The 27,981-nt window shown below is 33.8% G+C and overlaps 2 protein-coding genes across 5 annotated transcripts in view; one reads left to right on the top strand and one right to left on the bottom strand.

Annotated features, from left to right (window-relative positions):
- Nucleotides 1–27,981, bottom strand: part of kcc (solute carrier family 12 member kcc) — a 334,603-nt gene that overhangs the window by 208,320 nt on the left and 98,302 nt on the right. The gene's annotated exons all lie outside the window — the stretch shown is intronic.
- Nucleotides 22–26,891, top strand: LOC117995239 (monocarboxylate transporter 9-like). The gene is made up of 8 exons (XM_034983232.2): nt 22–191; nt 13,488–13,614; nt 14,964–15,386; nt 15,569–15,914; nt 16,124–16,271; nt 21,932–22,076; nt 23,197–23,388; nt 24,825–26,891. The coding sequence occupies exons 1-8, from the start codon at nt 72–74 to the stop codon at nt 24,962–24,964; spliced, it is 1,641 nt and encodes a 546-aa protein (XP_034839123.1). The 5' UTR covers nt 22–71; the 3' UTR covers nt 24,965–26,891.

The following is a 27,981-nucleotide window of genomic DNA, read 5'->3' as shown; positions in this document are numbered from 1 at the left end:
TGTGTTATAAAAGAAAGGTTGTTGGTGATAGATTGTTAGGCTCGAATGAATCGTTGCGAGGGCAGAATATAATGAGTTCGCAAGGTAAAAACAGCCTCGGAAGCTGTGATAGTGACGACAAGAAATATGAGTTGGTGCCTCCTGAAGGTGGATGGGGGTACGCGGTGTGCGTTGGACTTTCCGTTATTTTTGTAAGTAACGTTTTTTTAAATTATTTTAAATACACATCAAAAATTGCGAACCGGCAGGAATCGAACCCGCGTCTCCTGGGATCGCGCCCGACACCTACACTTGTAACGTGTGTTACAAGTGTAGGTGAAACACTATAAAAATTATAAAAATAAAAAAACGTTTTTTTTTGTTATATATTATCTATTGAATGCATACTTTTAATGCGGTACCTGTTATCTTTGAACAATTTCGTCAAATATTTAATAGTTGATTTGAGTTCTTTTAAAAAATACACTCTTGTTAAATAAATTATTAAAACATTAATTTTTGGACAATATCGGGCAATATATTATACTAATTAATCTAAATTTTTAATATTATAAATCAGAAAGTGTGCCTGTCGATCTGTCTGTCTGCTAGCTTTTCACGGCCCATTTGTTTCACTGATATTGAAGAAATTTGTTACAGTGATAGCTTGCATTCCTGGGACAGACATGGGCTGAATAAAATAGAGTTTTTCTTTTTCGGGATAGTAACCTATCCTAGTAAGTCTTCAAGAAGCGAGCTATTTCTGTACCAAAATTTGTTAAAATTGATTGGCTGTGAATAGGTGACAGACAGGTAGACACACTTAGGCATTTATAATATTAGTATGGATTATTTAAACTTAAATTACCTAATTTATTATAAATTTTATTATAAGTATTGATAATCAACTCATTTGAATGTACAGAATTATATTTTCTCAATTAGAATTTAATATACGACATGTCACTAAAACTTTTTTCAGATTAGTTTAATTAAGAGGGAATAAATTAAAAATTGTATCTGAGGAAATTATATTAGAATTAAAATTCACATAACGACAAAAAATATGCGCACGTTTTACCACACGTACGATTTTTTTGGTACGTTACAATTTTCGTGCGAACTGTAATATTGTTTCTTATGGGTTTTGCAATATGAACTATTTTAAAAAACATGTCAACAATAAGTAGGTATAACATAAATTATAAATACTACAGTTAGACATAGTGATGCTTCAGCAAGTGTTACGTGAGATTGTGAATTTTGTGACATAATTAAATTATAACAATTGACTTTTTTGATAAATTCTTGACAAATTAAGTACCTATTTAGTTTTGGATTCCGATAACCAGAAAGCTAAATTATGCGACTAGGCGAGGTATTAGGCCATTATGATTTGCTTGCTGAGTTTGCCTCACATTTGAAATATCGGGCGTAGCTAATTACGTTTTAGTTCCAACTTCAGCACTTGACCACTCATAGTTAAAACAACAAACAAAAACTTGATGCAAATTTTTAATGCCGGTTTTAATAATTGGTATCACGCACATGTTTTTTATAACTGGCTTTACGACTCTACTTAGGTCCTAGCCCTGTTGACTTTGATTCTGTCACCACGCACACCTATCATGCGTAAGATCACAATATATAAAACGAAAAGGTGACTGTCTGACTGATCTATCAACCCACAGCTCAAACTACTGGACGGATCGGGCTGAAATTTGGCATGTAGATAGCTACTATGACGTAGGCATCCGCTAAGAAATTATTGTTGAAAATTCAACCCCTAAGGGAATAAATTATTTATTATTAATTTATTCGTGAATCCTGACAAAAAATATTTAGATTTAGTCATCCTGATTTGAATTGAATTTATTTAACTTTGCTCAAAACGGTTCAACAACTGCCGTCATGCAAATGATGGCAACGCTATAAAATTAACCTCAAATTTTGACGTTACGTTATCAAACACCGATGTTAAACTAAATTAGGTGGGTACCTTATGGGTGCGTAGTACATAGGTAGAGGTCATTGAACACCACTCTCTAAGAAACCCAAACCGAGGAAACCATTCCATTTTGTCCCTACAGATAATGTTTCAGTGACGTTAATCGACGCTAACATTACAGCAACTATGTTGCGGCCCCGCTGTTCTATGATTTATAGGGTTCCGTACCCGAAGGATGCCAACGGGACCCTAGTCCGTGACCCTGCCCGTACGTCCGTAGGTCCGTCCGCCCGTCGATCCGTCCGTCCGTCCGTCTGTGTGGCAGCAAGCTGTACTGTATCTCGCGAACCGTAATAGGTAAAGAGTTGAAATTTTCATAGAAGATGTATTTCTATTGCCGCTGTAATTCCTTTTGTTTAGAACCGCATAATTTAATTTGTAAATATTTATTATTGTTGCATATAAATAATATACCTATTATGCTAGTTAGAGTTTTCCAATCTAATAATCCCCACTTTCAAATTTTGACTCCGCATTTTAGCCCCTTTTACAACGAAAAAAATAATAATTAAATTAATTTATTTGCCGTAAAGTTGGGTAAGCTTTATTTAAAACTGCTGCGCAATTGTGGTATAATACCATACAGTAGTGATTGCGATCGTGACATTGTAATGTTACGATCGCAATCACTTCTGTTTGGTTGACGCTCGCTCACCTACAAATTGTAGCGGCTACTATTCATTGTTGCAACGAGAATACCATAAATTCAGCCAATCACAACAATTGCGATTGTAATAATGATTGATACAGGTCTTACGGAATCGACTAGCTGATCCAAATTTCAAGTCTATAGCGAACGAAATAGACGGATTGTCAGCGTCGCACCATAAGGGTTCTTTTGTACCATTTTGGTACAGAACCCTAAAAAGATAAAATTATTGTATAATTTGATATTGTATGATTACAGTATGATGAAATTTGATTTAATTACACGTAAGGGAGCCGACGGTGATCATTACAAATTCCTCAGGTACGAGTTTCCTTATGTTTTCTGCAAGGCAAGGCAAATGATGGTTTTTTGTTAGGATTACCTATGTGAGTAGGTACGTAGGTACATTCCGTAAAACTAAAACTTACCCGGTAACCTGTTTTTGTGTAAAAATCTTAATGCAGTTCACAGAATACAATATCTACTTGCCAAGTTTCAACAGTATAACTCTCATAGTTTCGGCAAAAAGTGGCTGTGAAATACGGATGGACAGACGGACAGACAGACATGACGAATCTATAAGGGTTCCGTTTTTTGCCATTCGGCTACGGAACCCTAAAAGGAACCTTGTAGAATCACTTCGTTGTCTGTCTGTCTTGTCATCAAGAAACCTACAGGGTACTTCCCGTTGACCTAGAATCATGAAATTTGGCAGGTACGTAGGTCTTATACTTATACAGACGTAAGGAGAAAAATCTAAAAACCGTGAATTTGTGGTTACATCACAGAAAAAAGATTAAATGTGTTCATAGCAGATAATTAGTATTTTCAAAGTTTAAACGTAACGTTTTCAACGTAAGTTAACTATGCCAAGTGGGATATCACATGAATGGGCTTTACCTGTAGGTACCTACATTATAAAACAGATTTTTATTTATTTTTATGCATAAAAGTTTTTGATTTATCGTGCAATATGTTGAATAAATACGACTGTAGTACGGAACTCTCGTTGCGCGAGCTTGACTCGCACTTGGCCGGTTTTTTATAGATGTGGTCCAATCGTATGACAGGTGGTTAAAGTTAACGTTACGGAAACCGTTAAACTTTGACAACCAATTAAGAAGCAAAGTGGGTTACAAATCAGCACCTATTCATACCTCTATTATTACAGTAAAATGGTAAAATTATAATCCAAAATTAAAAACCCTGACTTGCACAACCCATTTTTATTTTACTGACTGTCTAAGTTGACCGTAACGTAACTGGCTCTAAACAACTAGACCTTATTAATTGTAGGTACTTTAACTTATTAGCTGTTTGTAACAAACTAAAGTGATTAAATTAGTAGACACATTAAAAAATTTGATAATACTGTTATCTAATTTTAATGTTTATAATTATCAAAACATAAACATGATATGTTTAAGTCTTGGCTGTCGCAACGATGCCCTTAGCAGTGAACTGTAAACGAAAAAGGCAAAAAAAGCCATTCATAGTACCGACCTACAAAAGTCTCCGACCGCCATGTTGGAGGAAAAAAGGAAGGAACACATTAAAAAAAACTGTACCAAAAGTTAACTTGTACTGTGTATCACAAAGTTAACTTTGAATTATTCTTGTTACTTGTTAGGATAGTTGATGCAGTCAAAGTTAAAATTCGTCATCATTATTATAGAATTCAATAAATCAATAGACCTTGATATCTTAATAAAATTTGAACATTGGATTTGAACGTTCTGATTCTGATTCGATCTAAATATTATTTGACGAAGAATAAATTAATAATCCATGTCCTATACTACTAAATACATAAATTATAAATGCGAAAGTAAGTCGTTCAGGTGAACTTGAAAAAATACTACCACGGACGAACAGTTCATATTTTAATATGTAAGTACGAGTGTATAAAAAAATACTCTCGGAATCTTTATTTGATTCTCAACTCGATATACTTATTTATCTTATTTGTTTTTTCATGACGTAAGTATTCTATATTTACACTAGCCGTGTATCTTAGGTATGGGATTTCCCATTGGGAACATCTCAGGTAACATTCAATCATTATTCTAAAATTCACTCCTTATTTTACCCTCAATGAATTTCCAAAAATACTGATACAACTGTCTTTTATTTATAAACAGAAGTTATAAATGCCTAATTCCATATTTCTAACGGCGTATTCCGTTTATCCATAGTAAAAAAACTATCCAAGGGTGCAGTATACCTAACTGGAAACATATAAGTAAGTAGGTATAATATAATTTTGTTCAACTATCCACATCCCGGACTAAAAAATCAATAATTTACCCATACTAATGTTATAAATGCGAAAGTGTGTCTGTCTTTCTGTCTGCTAGCATTTCGGTACAACAGTTTGGCAGATTTTGATGAAATTTGGTACAGAGGCTGTCAGGGGTCAATAGAACGTCCCAGTTTACACTCTAGGGTACTTAGCTGTTTTAGGGTAGATAAGCAGAGTAAGCCTTTTTAGCATTGACATAGGATCAAAACTGACGAGCTGCTATACAAAATTGTAGAGTGACTTTAATTTGCACAAAATTGTATATAATATGTAGGTGAAAAAGAACTACTATTAACATAAAATACTTTGACAACAACTATACCAAAAAAACTTAGAAGTTCTGCTTCTAAGTTTTTTTTGTATAGTTCTTATATTATTTTAATATTACATCATTAATCGAAGCGTAAAACAACCTTGCAATCTTATCTATGCAAATCAGGAAATAAAATTATGAATGTATGCAGATAACCAATTAAGTTTATCTAGCGTTGAAATCAAAATCTAATGCAGTCTATTAATTAATTACTATTTATAAGCAAAAAAACAGATACCGGAAGATTCCAAGACGATACAACGAACTTTCTATTCTTAATTGACTCATTTGTATTATTCCTCTCATTTATTTGCGTTCATGTACATTGTAGAATAATATGATAGTCTTATGCCTAAAGGCTTTGGCAGGGTATTGTGAATATTTCAGCTGACGCGGACATTTTTGGGGAAATTTGCATTAATAATTATATTCTACTAGCTGACCCGGTGAACTTCGTACCGCCGAACAGTCGATTCTTTAATTTTTTTTTAATACTTTAAATTTTTCTCTTCGCAAGAACCATCTTCGTACTTCAACAAATATTATAAAAAAAGAATTAGCGAAATCGGTTCAACTGTTCTCGAGATTTGCGATCAGCAACACATTCAGGGATTCATTTTTATATATATTATATTATAGATTATAGATATAGCATTCATAAGCTATATAAGCTGTGGTAGCCCAATGGTTAGGACGTCCGCCTTCTAATCGGAAGTCGGTGGTTCGATCCCGGGCACACACCTCTAACTTTTCAGAGTTATGTGCCTTTTATTTAATTAAATATCACTTGCTTTAACGGTGAAGGACAACATCGTGAGGAAACCTTCATGCCTGAGAGTTCTCCATAATGTTCTCAAAGGTGTGTGAAGTCTACTAATCCGCACATGGCCAGCGTGGTAGACCATGGCCAAACCCTTCTCACTCTGAAAGGAGACCCGTGCTCTGTAGTGAGCCGGCTATGGGTTGATCATGATGATGATGATAAAGCATTCCTCTAATATGATAAGCCAGTAAGCTACGGGTGCGTATAAATGTTGAATTGCCATAGTGCTCTCTCCTCATCATCATCAACCAATAGACGTCCACTGATGGACAAAGGTCTCTTGTAGGCTCTCTCCTAGCTTAGTGCATTTCCGTCTAAATCTGTGTTTAATGTTTGCTCGGCTCCCTAGTGAAAACGTGGCTTTAGGCTGAAATGAAATTATTATAAGTTCAAAATTGATTTTATAAATTAAAAAACCGGCCAAGAGCGAGTCGGGCTCCCGCACTGAGGGTTCCGTACTACAGGAGAAATAAAACGGTAATGAACCGCAAAACTACTTGGTTTGTAGAGGAATAACTATTATGCATAAAAATAAATAAAAATCTGTTTTAGAATATACAGGTAAAGCTGTTTTATATGATACCCCACTTGGTCTAGTTATCTTAATTTGAAAATTGAAAATTCATTAAAAAAATTTTTTGGCCATGAAACCACAAATTCACGGTTTTCAGATTTTTTCCTTTACTTGTCCTACAAGACCTACCTACCTGCCCTTGATTCTAGGTCAACAGGAAAGAAGTACCTATAGATTTTCTTGACAGACACAACAGACGTACAGACAGACAGCGAGACGGACAGACAGACACACAGACAGAGTCAGACTGACAGACAGACAGATAAGGTACGGTTTTGAGGTACGGAACCCTAAAAAACAATACAAATAACATTTATTGGTACGAAAACACATAAAAATTTAAAAACGTGCATGAATTCTTGAACATACTTAATATTATTATGTTTGCTATGCTTGAACAGTAATTAGCTTAGTAGTAGTATTAGTTATGGCACATACAGTGAATATAATTGCTTTTATAGTGAAAATTTCTATTAAGTACATCTACTAGCCTATTGACTATTCCCACGACTTCGTCCGCGTTGACTACACAAACATACCCCTATTCAACTCCCTTAAGGGTTGAATTTTCAAATAATATATTTTTAAAGATTCCACTGGAGTTACTAGTATTTTGTAGGGGTCTACTTATTAAAAAAAAACACTAGACCGGCTTCTAGTTCGATTTAAGGTTTCCGTTGATATTCGGATCAATCAGTAAAAATAAATAGATTTATGTCGACCTTGTTCGTAAACTAAAATATCCTTTGGAAAAGGGTTGAAAAAAGTAGATGGGTATTGTAAACGAAATACTGTTTATATATCATTATTTATAATAAATATTAATTATTATTATAAATGTTAATTTGTATAGCCAAATATATTTTTATAATTTAGTCACTCGGCAGGATATATTATTTTTGTGTTTTGTGCAATTTATCGCCGATTATGATTTATGATGGTACCTTAACGAATTAATTATGAACTATTATATATAAATATAATAGTTCATAATTTATTGCCACTACTAAAATATAAATAAATTAATATGATGAGTAATAATAATAATTAAATCATCGTTAAAAGATTTGTCAAATACTAATGGAGTTGATTGCAAAAAAAATTAAATCATTAGCTCACGTGCCAGAAGGTGATAATATTAGTCATATAAGTGAAGCCTTTTTAAATTAACGGCTTCTATAGACTATCGTCATCATGTTTTGAAGCATTCTCATAGGTGTCGTTTTACTTAAAGGTGCGTAAACATCGCGCCAGTATTGATTTTTAGTCTGTGCATCGTACATAGAAGCATACGTATTTGTCTTCACTTCACAAAATAAGATTGTACATGAGCGTATGAGCTTTATCTATCTGAAAAGTTATAATGTCTTCTTCCATATGTAAACTTTGCCTTAATTGCCTGAGAGCCCAAAGCAAATTCCAGGGAGAATGCTTTAATTTTTATTTTATTGTAATTTTATTTCATTTTAGTTTTATTATTATAATTTTATTGTTTTTAAATAATTGTACATTTGGATTTAGATTTATGTTTCAAATGGGTTCAAATTGCCTGAAAGACTGTTGATTATAATACGTTGGCAGAGTATGGCAAAATAGACCTGCCAGCTGGTCCAAATCTTGCTCTCACTCAAAATATTTTACTATAAATGATTAGTTTTTAAGTAAATTACTAGGGAAATAATATTTATTGTTTTTACGGCTTCATGTGTAGGTTAAAAGCTTCTCAAAAACGTGGACGGCTTGATTAAATAATATTGCGTATTGGGTACCTGAATAAACCAGTTATTATCAACTGGGTCAATGTGGCATAGTAATCATTGTTGTAGTTTACTTTTATTAAAAAAAACATTATTATCAATGTTCATTTTTATTTATTTGCCGGTATTTTATTTATCATATTTATCCTTAAAATAAAGGTATGCTTAATATACCTAACTAATATTAAGCATACCTTATAAGCCTATGTCGATACATAGGCTTATAAGGTCGTCTCACGTCTTTTAGTTAAGGATCTTTTCTTACGATCCGAATCCGAGAATTCTCAATTCCAAGCAGCCGTACTATTGCCGTCCGATTGGAAAGTGTGTCTGTCTGGGTGTCTGTCTATCTTTACTAGTAGTACTATCTTTTCATGGCCAGTCCGTTTAGCCAATTTTTACTAAATTTGGTCGCGTAATAAGTTGCATCCCGGAGATGATTGTATACTTAGTCTATTTTTTATTCCGGAAACCAAAGAGATTCCATGGAAATTTCAAAAAAAAAATTAAGCTGATGAACTCGCGGACATTTAGAATTATGATATTTGTAAGATTATTTGACCCGCCACGGGTTGTAGAGTGTCATCGACAAAGTCAAAGTCAAATGAGTCATTCAAAATAGGTACCTAATAAATTACTCTTTTCGATTGTCAGTTGTTGGACAAAAAATATATCATTCCTGTTCCGCACGATCCTGCTTGTTTTTCGGGATAAAAACTTTTCTATAATATTGACTTGGCGTATTTAACTATATGTATACAATGTATATATTTAACTATATGTACCTATAAGTATGCCAAGTTTCGTTCAGTAGTTTCACGTGAAACGTACACAGACGTACAAAAATAAAAAAATAAAATACTTTCTCCGATATAATTTTCAAAATATCAGAAATCGAAAATATGTTTGATGTGCAGAAATCGTCCTATTGCCGTTTTATTGAAAGTACTTACTAAAAGATAACTTTACTAAATACATTGCACGTAGGTACATGCATATCAAGTTTATTGACATCGTTAGAATAGTCAATGACCCAGCAGACCTGTAGACTATACACCATTATAGAGTGAGAGCCAGCGCGTGCCATACCCTCGTTATTTTATAAAAGCGGATTGTATTGTCCCCAACACTGGGAGGAACGTTTATTTGGATGTTTGTTTGGATCATGGTGATCAAGGGTGTCTGGCAGGAGGTTGCCATGATACTTAGTGTCTGGCAATGCATGACGTGATTTCTAATACTATTCTGAAGTCAATATAAAAAAATTAGAATTTATACTTTGACGTAAGATTTTTTACACCTTTATTACCTGTTATCTCCCAAAGCCACCGTAATCCAAACAAACGTTCCTTCTTGTGTTTAGAACAATACCCAGATAAATTTAGCTTTTATATAATAACGAAGGTCTGGCAAGCACTGGCTCTTAGTCCATAAAAAGATAGCTACTAGTGATTTATTTGGGTTAGGTAGTAGGTACTCGTAGATAGCAATAAGTATGTCTGTTGTGTCACTTTGTGTGTATTCCGTGTCTCGTGATCTTCAATTTTAGAGTATCGTACTTAGATAACTTTAGTGATCCTCATTAATTTATGATAACCTCTTATTTCATAATTTTATTATTGGCTACTATTTCCACATTAATTAAATAAAACTTATCGCTGAGTAGTGTAGGCACAAGTCACGTTCTCGTGGCATGGTGCCTATTTGGTTCGGCTGTACGTCCACGCTGAACAGCCAGGCTGATTCTGCGAGCACAAAAGGAGCCAGCCCCTAAATTTTTTTCCACAAATCCATACCTACTTATAAATATCGAAATTAAATCTGTCTGCTTGACTGTTGCCTTTTCACACGTACTGCAACGATTTCGATAAAATTGGGCACATTGAATGCACGAATTAGGAAAATAATTTTTATCTCGGGAAATCAAAAATTTCCCACGGGTTTCAAAAACCGGAATCCATTCAGACAAAGTTGCAGCCATTGTCTTTATACAATACTTACGCGGTAGACAATAATGAACATCGACCTTTAGAAAGAGATAGCTGTTTTGTAGATCATTGTCTCTGTCATTGAGACAGACAAAACGTCACATAGGTATGAGTGACAGAGACAACGCTCTACAAAGCCGAAATCTCATTCTAAAGGTCGATGGTCGAGGTTATTTTCTGCCGCGTACTGTATTAGTGCTTATCATGAGTCTAAATCCGTTATAATAATAAATTAATAGCGACGATGCCTAATAGTCAGATCAGCAACTTTTTATTAAACGTTAAAACACTCGCTTAATATGGGAGCATGAATGAAATACATAGATGTGACGTCATATGACGTACTTATCAACAATTTAAAATGGTTAGCTAACTTAAAACTAGCAGCGAACGAGGATGGATTTTACGAGTTTTGGAAGACCCTCTATTTACTAGCTTACCAAAAATGTATACCAAATTTGTGTCGGATCCGTTTAGTGTTTTGAGCTGTGCGTCGATAGATCAGTCAGTCAGTCAGCTTTTTCTTTTATGTGTATAAGATTACCAAGTAATATTTTCTTGCCATCCTCTTTGCAACATCCTCTTTGGACTTTATATTGATAATGATATTTTTTTTAAAATTGTAATCACTGTAAGTAGGTAAATATATTATAACCGGTTACCTAAGACTTATATAGAAACTAGATAAATAGAAGTTATCTTCGCTATCTACTAGAGTTCATTTCCGATCAATGATAGCCGTCCAGTGACGACTCGTATGGATCTGCTTTTGACATTTTGCTCTATTATTATATTAGGTACAAAGTCTTTTTAACCGACTTCTAAAAAAGGAGGAGGGTATCTGGAGTGGGAGAGTATCTGGAGTGAATTTGCATAAATACGGGTGTTTTGAAGGTTTTTATTTCCGTCTCCTTATGAGATTGGGATCGATTATTATATTGTATAATATATTCAGTGTTTAGATCGTGAACTGGATAATTACATGTTGTGATAGCAATCACGCTCTAATTAAATTATTTATTTTGCCATTAAGTAGTTTTGTTTAGATGAAAACTCTTGGATTACCTCAACGCGTTGAACCTGTGTTCTTCACGTAGGTTTTGGGAGGACATACCAATTATTCATTGAACATGTTACAAAAATACCTGATTTTCTGAGTGACTCTTATGGTAATTACAATTTTTACAACTATGTAGGTACTAAATGTCATTTCGTGATTAATATAAACATTGATTGATCGAGTACAAGTTCAAATACTTTCGTTTATTGAGGCGAATGGTCTTCATTGATGTTGATCTGAGATAAATAAACACGTATGGAATTTTTATACATATTCATTGAGTAGTTTGTGGAAACGTTTTTTAAAAAATCAGGTGAAGGCGACACATCCGCAGTGGTTGTAAACAAAAATACTATAAATATCTAGGTCAGAATATCATTTGAATTGTATAGTTTGTTAGTTTATATAAAAATTGGCTTCTTTCTCTCTTTATCATAATGTCTGACATTTTGAATCTCATCACCATTTTGTAATAATATGTTAATGTAACATAAAATTTAATTATTTAAAACATTTATCAATTCAGTAGGTATAATATAGTCATAGTTTTGAATGTTTTAATATTAAAGAATGGTAATTTTTAGCTCGGAAAAGGAGCAGTTTACGCAAAATTTAACAAACAAATTAATTAAAAACTAATTTAACCAATTTATTTTAAATAATAACCTTGCTATTGGTTTAACGGAACTAACAAATTCTAATAATGTGCGTATTGGTATTGAAGGTTTAATTATAGGTTACATTCTATATTTCTATATCAAGATCTTCTATCAGTCTTAAAATATTTTATCTAGACTCTATCACTTTTCTTGTTTACATTGTATTAAAATTGGTTGTAATCTATCTATATATCATGAAAGGTAGGTTATATTTAGGAGATATTGCAGCATTCTTCTATAATTGGAAAAGTAATTATGATGCCGTTTGTTAAGAGAACTTTTAAATATTACGTAATATTGTGTAATGTACCAAATGTATAGGTACCTAATGCAACATATTTGCAATTTAAATTAAAGAAAAGTATTTAAAATAACAGTAACTAAACAAAAGAAACTAAATATTAATTGATTCATAAAGATTTTTAAAATTCCTGTCCTCCTGTCAACATTAAAAAAAAGTAACCTCGGAATAGTATGTAACACGTCAGACTTTTTGCACTATAGATTTCGTGCAGTAGTACAAGCCCAAGATGACTGGCCACATTAGACCAGGTGATGGTCTATGAATCTATTCATTCTGTAGCGCACTTGGTCGCTTAGTCCATGACGTCTAGTTTGCGTCCAATGGTCTTGGACTTGGACTACTAGTGCGAGAGATTCCTAAGATTCCAAGGCCATAGGGCCTGTAGAGTAAACAAGCCAAATATTTATGTAATTTATGAGAGTGGCATACTTGCGCCGCTTACCGAATTCATATATTTCAATAAGCAGTCTCTGCTTTTGAAGCCGTCTTCTTGATTATAATAGAGCAAACTAAAACTAATGTCGTCAATGCACGTTAGATCTGAAACAGCCTGTGCCGTTTCTAAGAAACCAGTGTCAAAAACGATATTATTACGATGTGTTAGCTAATGTTTAAGTCTATTTCATACTACGGGATATACTTAAATTATACGGACTATATCTGGTCAATATTTGCGTTCCCAACATTCCTACCAATTTTAGAGTAAAAGTAGAGTAGAGTAAGAATAGAGTATAAGTAATTTATATCCCGTAGTTTGAAATAAGATTTAGTATGCGGTGATAAACGTGATAGCTTCGTGGTTAAGACGTTGGATTCCGATTCAGGAACGCACATCTAATTTTTCAGAGCTATATACGTTTTTTAGCAATTAAAATACTTACATCACTTATTTTGCTTATAATGGAAAACATTACGAGGAAACCTGCATGCCTGAGATTTCTCCATAATATTCTTGAAATTGTATGAAGTCTGCCAATCGACAATTTTACTGGCCCACGTTTCTCATTCTCAATGGAGACCTGTGTTGTTCATTGTTGATGATGATGAATCTGTCATATCTGTTTGTTACAGATTGCCGGAACTGCACATCAGCCCGTTTTCGGATTTATTTATAATGATTTTTTGGACGAACTTGGCGTTGGTACTGGCGCAGTCACCGTCGTTTATGGAGTATTTCAAGTCACTCTTGCTATAGCTGGTAAGTTCAAGCAACTACCTACTTGCAAGTGTCTGCTTTTTGTGTAGGTTCCTTTTAGTTATTATGAAGCAATTCCAATAGAGTCGTAGGAATTAGAAACTACACTATAAAGACCTAGTTTATTAAAATACCAGTCGACGCTGTTTTACTTTGTAACATAACTATATATTACGGAGACGATTAGTTGACACGCAAACTGTCTTATTTTCGTTCCAATATTAAATCAGGCGCCATACTGAATTAGGTACCCATATATTTTGTCTAATAACAGACAAACAGTTCACTCTAACCAACTTTTTATGTCTCAATCTGTATCAGATTCTAATAATAATGTTTTGAGCACAGGACTGAGAGTTTCCTTTGACCTAACTTTCAATCTTAGCCAAATATAGAAAAACTTTATTCCAAAGCCTCTCAAAGTTAGTATGTTGTGTCAAGTTTTTAATGGAATTTGTGTGTCCATGTTGACATTGTCTACAAACTCAGCTGATTATCCAAACTTGCCTTGTTTGCTTACGACTTAAGTTGCCGAACCATACTTGTCTACTCAGTCTAGAAATTGTATTTGTTTAGAACTAGTGACGTTGACATTAATATTACGACATGGTTTACTAAAAGGCGTTTTTTGCTGACAAAAATATCTTAATATATAAAAGGAAAAGGTGACTAACTGACTGACTGACTGACTGACTGATCTATCAACGCACAGCTGAAACTACTGGACGGATTGGGCTGAAATTTGGCATGCAGATAGCTATTATGACGTAGGCATCCGCTAAGAAAGGATTTTTGAAAATTCAACCCCTATGGGAGTAAAATAGGGGGTTAAAATTTATGTAGCCCACGCGGACGAAGTCGCGAGCATAAGCTAGTCATTTTGTATGCATAATTCCAGAAACCTCAACCTATTTTTTTTTATTAATTGAAAATGTTTCAAAGTACCTATTCATCTATTGATACATATTATATTACTAGAATTTACATAAATTAGCAAAAACAAAATTTAAAACATAAGTCGCGAATTTTTGTAATGCATTTTTAATGTAAATAAAATATATTTCTATCTTGGATAATTGATTTTCATCTAGTCAAATCAATGTTTTAGAGATTTCATCTTTTTAATATACAAAAAATAATAATATAATGCATTTTGTGTATAGATAAGGATAATAATTTACTGTGGGAGAATAATATAATTCTGTTGTATCAGTAGATATTTGAATAATAATTTATAATGACACCTAATATTTTTGAACATAATCAAATATATTTTAGTAATTATGACTTGCGATTGTTATCTTATACCTGACCTTTAAAATGTAATGCAAAGTAAATATTTTTTGTTTCAGGTTTCTCATCGAATATAGTTTTAAAAAAACTTTCACTACGACAAGTAGGTTTGATCGGCGCATTTATTTATACGCTAGCATCATTCCTTGCTATATTTGTCACAACTACTACACAGTTGATCATCACTAATGGGTTCCTACAAGGTTTGGGAATGGGATTACTCATTCCCGTATCCTACACGAGTTTCAACAGTTACTTTACAAGGAAAAAAGTGCTTTATCTGAGTTTGTGTAAGGCTTCAATTGGAATGATCACGATGGTGTACCCATTGTTCATCAAGTTTACTATTACGGAGTATGGGTTCAGAGGGACGTTAGCGATACTTTGCGCTATTTCTGCTCATAGTATATTCGGTGCTCTTGTAATGCACCCAGTGCAATGGCACATGGTGAAGCGAATGAAGTCCTGTGAAAAGATTGTTCGTGAGTAAAAAGTTTATCTCAACATCTTACAATATTTTATTTTCTTGTTAAAACTTTCTACTACGATCTGCTTAACTTTGTAAAAGTTCTAAAGTTCTTATAATAACAAATTTGCTAGAATAAAGTTTTAAAACTAATTTTAGTTCGTAAATTAAAAAAAATAAAAAAATTTAATGTTCCAGTTATCCCTCCAACGCCAGCATGTGATGAAGATAACGACAAATTTGACTTTTTGAAAAGCAATATTACAAAGCAGGAAACAAAATCAGTTCAAAATCTGTACACGAAAAACTGTACAGGTTGCCATAAAGAATCTGGCCTTCTATTTATTCCGAAGCTCACTGATTCAAGAAGACTGAGTATTCCGGTTGTGTTAATACCAAGTGAAAATAGCAGTAGTAAATTCAATTCTCACGACAATGTGTACATGGAGAACTTGTATAAAGCAGCTTCAGTGTCCAGTTTAGGAAATTTTGGCAGTATCGCTGCGGAACCGATGCCTATTATCAAGAATAAGGAAGGCAAATGGTAATAAATCAATACAGTTCTTTTTAAAAATTCGTAGCAATTTTGTGGTAGAACCTACAGAATATTATCATTTGAGTTTCGAAATGACGATGTCAAACTTCAAGAGGCATAAGAAAGGCGTACTTACTTGAATTTCAATCTCTTTGATTTATAATTTTTATAAAATCATGGCAAAAATCATAATCGAAATACACTTCGTCTTGTTTCAGGCAAACAGTAGCTGAATATTTAGATTTAACTCTGCTGAAGGACTTGATATACGACAATATTATATTTGGAATGGCAATGACCTTTTTCGCTGACCTCACATTTTTCACTTTGGAGCCATTGTTTCTGGATAAAAATCATCTCAGTAAGGTAAATATTAAAAAAAAATTATAATGTAATTAGGTACCTATCTTCACTAGCTGATTCCGTGGATTTAGATTTTTAAAGATCGCTGTCAAAATCACATGTCTATAGTCTACGTTACAAGTTACATATTTCATTTTTCTAAGTTCACCAGTTTAGACTGTGCGTTGTCTATCAGTCAGAAACGGTATAATTTTTAAAAAACAACAGTTGTACACCATAGCTAGTAGTAACTAGAATCCCTTTCAATAATTAAGTAGTTTGTTTTTATTGGATCTACAATATGTTGGAGTAATCTTAATATTACTATCTACTTAATTTTTAGACTTAACTTGTCTCCTTACTACTCTGCCTGGTTTAACTCAGGTCAACTAGCTTAAAAAACTCGTTTCACACGCGCTATTCATATAATAAGACCATTAATCTTTTATGTAAATACTCAGTTGTATTATACCTAGCTATTGCACAATATTATATGAGTCTGCGGCCATACACTACACAAATCTAATATCATTTCAAATATGGATTACAGTTTCGATCTATGGAAAACAATAAGAATTTAGACGATTTTAGTGTGATAGTGGAATGGTTATTTAATTATAATAAAATAAAATTACAATATATATTCTGAATTCATTACATTTCAAGTTTTTATAGAGATGTTCTGTTGTCAGTTAGAAATCCAGATATTTCCGCTTAATCAGGACCACTTTTTTCGGATGTATTTGAATGTTTAGATCTATACTTTAGATAATCCCAAAGCTATGTAATACAAATTTTATTGTGGGTTTCGGTCATAAATATCAAATCTATTTAAACAAAGTGATATAAGAATAAAATAGGTTGGATATAAAATTCCTTATTAATGTGTCTGAAACCTGATTAAGTATATTGAATTTATTATTTCACTATGAATCCCAATCCAGTTTGAACCAGTATGCAGCCATTAACCCAAGCATTTGTTTAGCATTTTGTGTCAAATGTATAAAATACATTTATTACCTACTCATGCGTGTGTGTCTATCTATCTGTCTGTTGTTTTTTCACGCCCTATCCGCTAAAAGCGATTATTGTATGGTACAGAGATAGCTGGAGCTTGCATCAAGTATTATTTCTACTAAACTTTTTCTTTCGGGAAATCAAAATGTTCTCAGAAGTTCTATTTTTAACCGACTTCCAAAAAGGAGGTGGTTCTCAATTCGACCGGTTTTTTTTAAATGTAGGTATGTACATCGATTTTTTCGAGGTTTCTAGACCGATTGGCAAGGTTTTTTTAGCTAACAGAGGAAGTTTCTGAGGTGGTCCCATTAAAATTTTTGGATCCAACTCCTCAATCCTGATGCTGCAGGGTACTGAACTCCTAAGCCATGGGGATTCAGGAATTTCTGATGCTGAATTGATATTTTAGGTATCAAGCAACGGCTTCATGATTACACTCCAAGTCCCAACTCCTCAATCCTGATGATGCAGTACCCAGCACTCCTAACCCATAGAGATTCAGAAAATGTTCCTGGTGAAATAATAAATTGTGAATGCATAGCATACACTTTGTTATTGAATTACAAGCCCCAACTCTTCGATCCTGATGCTGCAAGGTACTGAACTCTTAAGCCGTGTGGATTTGGAAAGTTTTGCTGGTAAACTGATATTTTAGGTACCAAGCAATGACTGACTACTTACACTAAAAAGATTAAAATAAAAAAAAAAATTAAAAAGCCGACTTCCCAAACCACTACAAAGTAATAAATAATTTTTATTTCTACACGTGTATGTAGGTAGAAGTAGGTATGTATGAAGTCGGGCGAGCATAATAAAAGAAACTAGAAATTAAAACGTGAAGCTCGCCCGATTTCAACATACATACACGTGTAGAAATAAAAATTATTTATTACTTTGTAGTGGTTTTAGAAGTCGGTTTTTTTTTTCAAACCTTAATCCACGCAGATGAAGACGCTGGTAATATCTACTTGTTCATTTAAATTTCTTGAATCACTACTTTTATTTACGTTTTTTTGGTTGGTTGGTCCTTCAATCACGCCGCAATGGAGCAACGGAAACGCGTGATTTTTATATAGTTAAAGACTTGGAGAGTGTTATAAGCTACTTTTCATCCCGGGAAGTGGGCATGGGAAACGGCTCCCTGCGACTCGTCTGATGTCGTCCGTCCACCTAGTGGGGGGGTCTTCCAACACTGTGTCTTCCGGTGCAAGGTCGCCATTCTAGCACCTTGGGACCCCAACGTCTATCGGTTTTACGAACTATGTGCCCTGCCCATTGCTACTTCAGCTTTGCAACCCGTTGAGCTATATCGGTTACTCTAGTTCTCCTACGGATATCCTCATTTCGGATTTGATCACGTAGAGAAACTCCAAGCAACCAAACAGGGTTTCAACGCTAAATAAAACGCTCCAGCTTTCGTGACAGATTCCAATCAGCACCTCGAGATTGCACATAAGTCAAGCAAAAATAAAATGCGATTGGCTTTTATGCGCTACCTAATGATTGTTTTTGAGTTTTCCTTAATGAAGCTTATTGATAATAAATTCCAGAATATTAATAACATAATGAGGCTATAAAAAATCCACATGGACTATTTAAATCATAATTTATTCCATTATGTGATCGTTGTACAATTATAGTCCGCGACATGTTAAGATGGCAATCGGGGTATAAGGCGGGGGACGCCTCGCACACCCGCATGTCACACATGCTCGTCCACACTGGATTAGCGCGGGGGCTGTGCGGATGTGCGGGGCGTCCCTTCCCCGATTGCCATCTTAACCTGTCTCGTACTATACTTAGAGGTCGATTTAGTTTTTGTGAGTGCATTCAGTGAACTCGTACGGTATGGAATTTGACCCATCAAATTCTTATTAAAGAAAACTAGCTTAAGCTCTTGACTTCGTCCGCGTGGACTACACAAATTTCAAATCTCTTTACTCCCTTTGGGGATCAATTTTCAAAAATCCTTTCTTAGCGGATGTCTACGTCATAATAGCTATCTGCATGCCAAATTTCGGCCCGATCCGTCCAGTAATTTAAACTGTGCGTCGATATATCAGTCAGTCAGTCAGTCACCTTTTCTTTTTTTTTATTTAGATATATTCTGACTTATTTTCTATCTCTAGGTATCTGTTACCTAATTTACATTATGATATATAATTTGAATCTCTTTATATTTTATTGGGATGTAACGCGCTATTTTAATATTAATAAAATTTAATGTACCATGATATATTGATAACCGTCTGCTATCGTGAGAAAAAGTTTAATTTTTTTATCATTTTAATGATACATTCTAACTAAGTTAACATACTTAACTATTTTTACTCTACGTACCTAATTTAAATAAATTACAAATAAAATACAAAAACCGGCCAAGTGCGAGTCAGGCTCGCGCAATGAGAGTTCCGTACCTACTACAGTCGTATTTTTTCGACATTTTACAGGATAATTCAAAAACTATGATACATAAAAAAAACTGTTTTAGAATGCACAGGTGAAAACCTTTCATATGATACCCTACTCTTGATATAGTTATCTTACTTAGAAAATTGAAAATACTAATTGACCACAATTTTTTTGTGTGATCTAACCCGAAATTCACGGTTTTCAGATTTTTCCCCAAATGTCAGCTATAAGATTTACCTACCTGCCAAATTTCGTGATTCTAGGTCAACGGGAAGTACCCTGTAGGTTTCTTGACAGACAGACAATAAAGTGATCCTATAAGGGTTCCGTTTTTCCTTTTGAGGTACGGAACCCTAAATAATATAACAATGTTGGAATTTTAGCTGGATTCGTCCATTATTTAAATATAATATCTTATTTCATGAGCATTGACCGTGACCCTGTAGACTGTAGCTATTATACATATAGATAGAGCTGATTAGATATTATATAACGTTTTATTATTAGATATTATATAGTCGGTACATATATACCTTATATCGTGATAGCATGTTTATCACGAGTTTGAGGACTACTTTTTTGAAAAAATAAAACCGGCCAAGTTAGAGTCAGGCTCGCGCACCAAGGGTTCCGTACTACAGTCGTATTTTTTTGACATTTTGACCGATAATTCAAAAACTATGATGCATAAAAATAAATAAAAACTGTTTTAGAATGCACACGTAAAATCCTTTCATATGATACCCCACTTCATATAGTTATCTTATACCTCGAAAATTGAAAATACTAAGTGGGTTCATGACCACACTTTTTTTTTGTATGATGTAACCCTAAGTTCACGGTTTTCAGATTTTTCCCCTTATGTCTGCTAAAAGACCTACCTACCTGCCAAATTTCATGATTCTAAGTCAACGGGAAGTACCCTATGGGTTTCTTGACAAACCGACAGACAGACAGACTACATTGTCTCCAAAAGGGCTACTTACGCAACATCCGTCGACCTCTAGCGCCCGTCAGATGTTTTATTTGCAACATATCATGAACTTTCACAAAATATAGGATTTTTTAGATTTTTCGAGTTTTTATTTTATCATATCAAATCATCGGTATGTCTTCGTTTTTCCTAGCGTTTTGGTTACACCCTGTATAGGTACCTAATCTTGTGTTTGAACTTCTTTGGACGGGAAAGACTATAAAATAACAGCGACACAAAACAACTATTAAGTAAAATATTGTTTGTATTCTACACAGTTGTTCCTCTTGTAAGACAAGTACTTCCTACGAATAGACTAGGAGTCGCTCAAATTATATTTTCTTTTGGTAAGATACACTTATGTAAATACTTCTCACAAAAATCTAAGCATGCTTTTGTGACTATTACAGAGTGTAAAAAATTAATAATGTTAATTCATTTACTAAAGAATTTGGTAGGACAAAATCATGTGTAACTTAAATAATAAATAGGTACGTATTCGTAAATAATAATTTAATAAATAAATAAATATCTTACCTACCTCTGGTACTTATTTAAGTTTAGTAATTATTTATTAGTTTTATAATGCTTCCTTTTTAATCTGCTTGTGTGAGCTCAAATTAAAATAGAGAAGCGGGAACTGGTTCATTGCCTCATTTACATGATACAACTGAACCACATACATCACTATTATCCTAAATATGGTATAATTATTTTACGATTTGACATTAGCTAATGTCAAAACGTGTTGTTTAATGAGGGGTCATCTCCGTTTGGCCGGAGCGGCCAGACGGGGGTAGGGGCCTCGAGGCTTTGCCTCCTTACCCGGGAGGAAGTTTCCAGGCAACGTTCGATAAAATTTTCATAGATGGCGCTAAATACTACCACCACTAATGATGAAAAATAATACCTATATTTATAATATGATCTATGCTTTAAATCTTAAAATATAAATCTAATGCGAAATCAATTAATTACTTCTATTAGCTTCTATTATAGTTCACAGATTTTGTGGGGAAGAAATGTAAGGAAAATTGCAGTGCACGCTAGCTCTTACTCTTCATCTGTGTCATTGATTGACACGACCTAAACATTAAAGCATAGATCATATAGATATAGGTATTATTTTTCATCTTTAGTGGTGGTAGTATTCAGCGCCATCTATGAAAATTTTATCGAATGTTGCCTGGAAACATCCTCATTAAAAATTCGAGTATAGACCAGCTCTTGGCCTAGAGCAGTTGCTCTTAAATGAGTCGTTTCTTTTATGTTTTGTTCTCAGGCGGAGATAGCGAACATTATAGCTGTGGGGGGCGCTACAGACATGTCGGCGAGGCTGCTGTTGGGCGTGTCGGGGCAATTCTTCCGAATGAACAGCCGCTACATGTTCTACGCGGGCGCTCTATTTGCTGCTGTATTTAGACTAGGTAAGACGTACTTTCTCTCTCCGGTCGTTCCTTCATTTTTAGGGTTCCGTATCTCAACCCGGACCCCTTACCTGCCAAATTTCATGATTCTAGGTCAACGGGAAGTACCCTGTAGGTTTCTTAACAGACAGACGGACAGACAGACAGACAGACAACAAAGTGATCCTATTAGGGTTCCGTTTTTCCTTTTGAGGTACGGAACCCTAAAAACAATAACAAAGAAACTTGATACGAGTAAGTTAGAGTGGCATGAAATATAATAATCGATTAGGTCAAGTACGTATTCGTCATATTAATTACCTATATTATGATTCCGTAATCATATCGACTTATACCTACTATATTTAAGGTTAAGCCTTCACATTTCCTTTTATATTTCAATTCAAGTCCCCTCAATATCCTACTTTTTCCTTTTATAACGTAGTTTGCAAGGTGATCAAATGTAATCAATTTATATATCCTGAGGAAAACTAGGAGTTTTTCATCAAGGCTCTTTGAAATAGGAGTCACGAAAAACAAGAGCTTAATTACATCACGCACAACCCTGGTGCCTAAAATTCCTCAGCTATTGCGTTCCGAATACAAATATAGCGATATATTGGCTTTTCTTTTAATTATTATACCGTTTTTGCTAACTCTACATTAAAAGAATTTAGGTGTTTGGAAATGCCGTGCCTTCCATGTCTTTAACTCTTGCAAAAATCACGTTGGTCCGTTGGCAGCGATTGAAGGATAAACTAGCAAAACAACAAACAAACACACTTTCGCATTTATATACTCTATCCACTGAAAGAAACTAGTATAGCTCTCTGTCTGTTACGTAATCCCATACAAATGACTGAGACAAGAATCTCAGTAGGCAGTAGGTAGGTAGTCTATAGTCTCCATAATCAATCAATCATAAGGAAACTATGTTTTCGAATTGAATTTCAAATGTTTTTTGAAATCAGTTTGATTGGTTGTTGACTCAAAATGGATAACGCCCACAGAGATTTTTGTCTTAGTAATTTTTATGGGATTACTTAAAAGAGAGAGTGATACTAACTGCTTTCCGAGGATAGACTATATGCAAAAAAGTTATTGTATCTCTTCGTTTAATATATCAATCTCTTCTTTTCAGTCTTCATCCAATTTACAACGTACATCCCTCTACTGATTTTGACGGGAATCCTTGGAGCGTTACGTTCCTTAGTACACATAGCACAGCCGATAGTAATGGCCGACCATGTTCCCATCGAGCGGTACCCGCCCGCATATGGCTTGTACATGTTACTGGCCGGAGCACTTAGCTTGAGTGTCGGACCTATGATTGGTAAGCATCAGTAATTAATTTAATTAATCCTCAATAGCTCAACGGTTTAGGAACAACGGTAAACTCAAATGTGAAAATTCGTACATTAGAATTCCAGCCGTTAGGATTTTGCCGTGCAACTGTGTGTTACTATAAGCAAAAATTATAAGGCTAATTATTTGAAGGGAAAATTTTAGTTTTGGACATAAAAGTGCGGAGGAAACAAATTATAAGCAAATACTTTTATTAATTTACTAGCTGCCCCGGCGAACTTCGTACCGCCTAACAGACGATTTTTTAATTTTTTTTTTGATGCTTACAATTTTTTTTAATTTTTCTCTCCGTAAGAACTATCATCGTACTTCAAGGAATATTAAAAAAAAGAATTAGCGAAATCGGTTCAGCCATTCTCGAGATTTGCGATGAGCAACACATTTAGCGATTCATTTTTATATATAGACATTGAGAAAAGCTGAACAAATTTTTCACCCTCCGTTTATGAAACCGGAAAATTGCTTTCATGAACTCATTTAAAAAAAAGTAGTTCATAATATACATATAAAATTTACTCAAAACTTAAATAAGGCTTCACACGTAGGTACCCTTATCAAAATTATTATGATAAAAGTTTTATAAGTATAGGTACCGTAGCTTTATTCAGAAGCTGTGTACAGAAAGTTGTAAGACTTTGGGCCAACTTCTCGATTAATATTAAAGAGCTCTCCAAACACACTTTCTTGTTCTGAAGTATAAGCAAAATTTAGAACTGTTGGAAATTCAGTTTCAGTACTTGTTGAATAGCAAGATTTCTTGCATTTAACTTGCTATTCAACTTTCAATTTGATTGGTAATTAATGTATTTATCAAAATTAAAATATCTACCTACTTATTTGATTTCATTTTGATATTGATTGAATGCTAAACTTAAGGGACTTAAATTTAGCATTCAATCAATATCAAAACATTAATTAAATTACTGGATCTAACGGTTTGCTCTTACTTTCCAGAGTTTTCTTTAATTAAAACAAGAAACCAATGACTTGTCATTCAGTTCCACCCTATTTCTAGCTTATAAGGAAGTTAGTTTATAATCGATTGCAAGATTTGTATTGAACACACAAACAAACAGACTGACAAGAAAGCGAGATACTAAAAACGTTAAATTAGGTGTCCTACAACTGTAGGATGTAAAATATTTCATTAATTATATTTATTCCGAAAAGAAGGTTTTCTTAGGTAGATTTTGAATATATTATGTTTTTATTTAGAGTTTTATTAAATAAAAATAGGTGTCCTACATTTACCTGCAAAATATTTATTTTTCACTAAGTATACTTTAAATACTGCATTAATCAACTTCATCCCGAAATGGATTATTTTAGTATTAGCTGATGTCGAGGATTTTATCTCTAATACATAATTATTTAAGAACAACTTTTTCTTTGTTATCTTTTCAGGTTTCATTCGAGACTACACAGGCAGCTATGCAATCGCGTTTGTAATGTTGGCGATCTGCAACTTCTGCTGTGTGGTTCCGTGGACTTTCGAAGCGATTATACTATTTATAAAGCGTAGACAGCGGAGCCCACAAACGTGATATTTTTGTTTTGTTTTAAGAGACAAATCAAGGCTGAACTTTTGATAGGTCTTAACGCGCATAAGTAGAGATCGATTTCATTGAAATCATCCAAAGATAAGAAATATGACTTATACATATCCATAATATGTCTGTCTGTATGTGGGTGCCAATGGTTTGCTAATCATCATTATGATCAACCCATCGTCGGCTCGCTACAGAGGACGGGTCTCCTCTCAGAATGAGAAGGGTTTGGTCATAGTCCACTACACTGGCCAAGTGTGGATTGGCACACTTCACACACCTTTGAGAATAATAAGGAGAACTCTCTGGCTTGCAGGTTTGCTCGCGATATTTTTCTTCACCGTCAAAGCTAGTGATATTTTATTGTTTGAAATGCACATAACTTCGAAAAGCCAGAGGTGCGAGCCCGGGATCGAATCCCCGAATTTTTTTCAAATTCAAAAGCTCTTTTACTCTTCTTTACACACGATCGCACTTAGCCTGCATGGCGTTTCCAATTTGAACTCATAAAAAGTGCTGAAACTTCGCCAGTTAAAACTTCTCTAGAAGTTATACTTATAAAGAAAGCGAAAAAAATTATAATTGCAGCATAATTGATTCGCATTTAGATGTGTTTCGACTTTCGTACATTAAATAAAGACGCCTTATTTTAGTTAAATGCAATATATCTAACATGTGAATTTCACATGTTAGATATATTGCATTTAACTAAAATAAGGCGTCTATTGTGAATGCGCGATTAAGGCACAGTAAGGTGCAATAATATATTATACCTACTATTAAATAAAACGGATTTCTGATTTGCTATTCTCTGAGGTGATGTTGTATTTGCAATCGAAACAATATCTATGTTCAATTAAATTCTATTTCAACTGTTTTATGTTCTATACATAGACTAATTAAATTAAAAAAATTATAACTTCGTCAACGGTAAAACGATAATACGTTTAGAATCGTCATATTTTCAACTGCTGACGTCAACGGCTAAATATAGGTCATTCCCAAAGAGCGCCTCTACACCCGGTCCTCAGCCTTCTTCCTCCAGCTACTTCCAGCTACCCTCTTCATCTTCAGTCCAAAGTGCAGCACACTACGCTTACCTACTTGTTCGTGGTCTCCACTCTAGAATTTTCCCGCCCCAGCGGCCTTCACTCCTATGACAAGCATGGTACAACCACTGCCACTTTAACCTGCCGATGGTTTGGACTATATCTTGTCAGTGATCTTGTTTCTCCGGCCGGATCTTTTCTTTTCGAATCTTATCCTTCAGAGAAACTCCTAAGTTCCAAAGTAGCCCTCTCCATAGCTCGCTGAGCGAATGTGGTGGATACAACCCTTTGTCCACGTGTTAGCGCTAAAAATAAGGCGGGTGTAGAGAATAGCATTGCTGAATTAAATGTTCTTTTGAATTAGCCTAAAAATGCAAGCTACAATGCTAACCGTTAGGAAATAGAAATAATATTATTATTGTGTTCATTTCCGTATTAAGATTTTATTATTAATGAATTGTTGTGTTCTTTACGTTTAGTTATTCATTTAAGATTAGATTTAATTTATTTTAGTGATGTACATAAATATTTAGACATAAGAAGGATGTTTCAATTAATGTTTGGACAGATTAATGTCATTAAAAAAAATGTTAAATAACTAGGTATGCCTAAAGGAAATTAATTAACATTTTCATTTTATGGTTTTTGTAGAAATTATTATTGTTTTTGTTATTTTACATAGTAAAACTATTGTAATACTCAATTACCTACTACTTGCTGGTTTATAATATTGTCAGTTTTGATGTTCTACGATAATTTTATTATCACTAAGATAACGATCTCTCGATATAATAAGACATGATATGATATAATATGATATGATATAATATATAATATGATATTTGAAGTAATAAACCAGTACAATATATATGTAACTATTTCTATTATTTTCATCCCGTTAATCAATTCCTGAAATGATATTTGCGTTAGGTACCGAAACACAATTTCAAATCGACGCTTTTTATAAAATACTATCTTTTGCCCTCGATTTTATCCGCGTGATATACGAGTACCTAATTAATATTTATAATTTTATAGCCTACAGCATTCGCTGATAATAGCGTAGCTATTATAACAGTGCAATATAGATTTAAGGAGTTGAATAAATAAATTAAAAAAAAATTAAAAAAATTAAAATATTTTTTCAGAATCGAATCATTACTTTCGGAAATTACCCCTTACATCCAAACTTACATATTATTGCCCTTATGAATTGGTCTAAATAAACTGCGTTAAAATTCCCTATGATCAAGTAAAGCGAGGGGGTCAATAGACTGCCCTGAACTACTTATGAAGTTAGAATTATTTGTACCCACACGTTTATTAATACGTGCATCCAGACATAATTTTTTTACATATACCAGTGTCTAAAACGAACAATAGATCAAAATTCCTTCATTGCTCGCTCTTTTCGCAATCTAAATTCAATCTATATAACGAATCTAGCATAGACTTGTTCTTTGGTAAAGTAAACAGAGCACGCCAAAGTTTAACAAAGTCGTTTGCTAGCATAACATAATTACAAATTATTTATATCTAGTTATAGTTTGTTTTGTCACTGTGTTCTTCTTACTGTTTAACTTTGTATCTAACTGTGAATTTTTTATAATACCTATTATTATCTCCTAGTTAGGTACCTAATTTTAAGATTATTAAAAACAATTTAAGCTGTCGGTTTTCCAAATAAAATCAAATAAAAATTAATAAAATAAAAGTAGTTAGAAAGTAGTATTCTTTTGTTTATTATCAGACATAAACAAGAGAATACCTACATATTCCGCATCGCGTGTTCACACGAGCAAAGAGGTGTTATCGCAGTAGGTACCTACTTAATAAACAATCTGTAGTATGTACCTATATCATGTGCCATATTATGTGCCTCGGTTTGATGACCATGTTACAGTCAAAATTAATTATCTAGTCAAAACTACAAACTACTTTTAACTGACAAAAAAGGCTCTCTGA

The sequence above is a fragment of the Maniola hyperantus genome, chromosome 2 (assembly GCF_902806685.2).
Source record: "Maniola hyperantus chromosome 2, iAphHyp1.2, whole genome shotgun sequence".
Classification (NCBI taxonomy): domain Eukaryota; kingdom Metazoa; phylum Arthropoda; class Insecta; order Lepidoptera; family Nymphalidae; genus Maniola; species Maniola hyperantus.
This window is presented reverse-complemented; position numbering and strand designations above follow the sequence as displayed.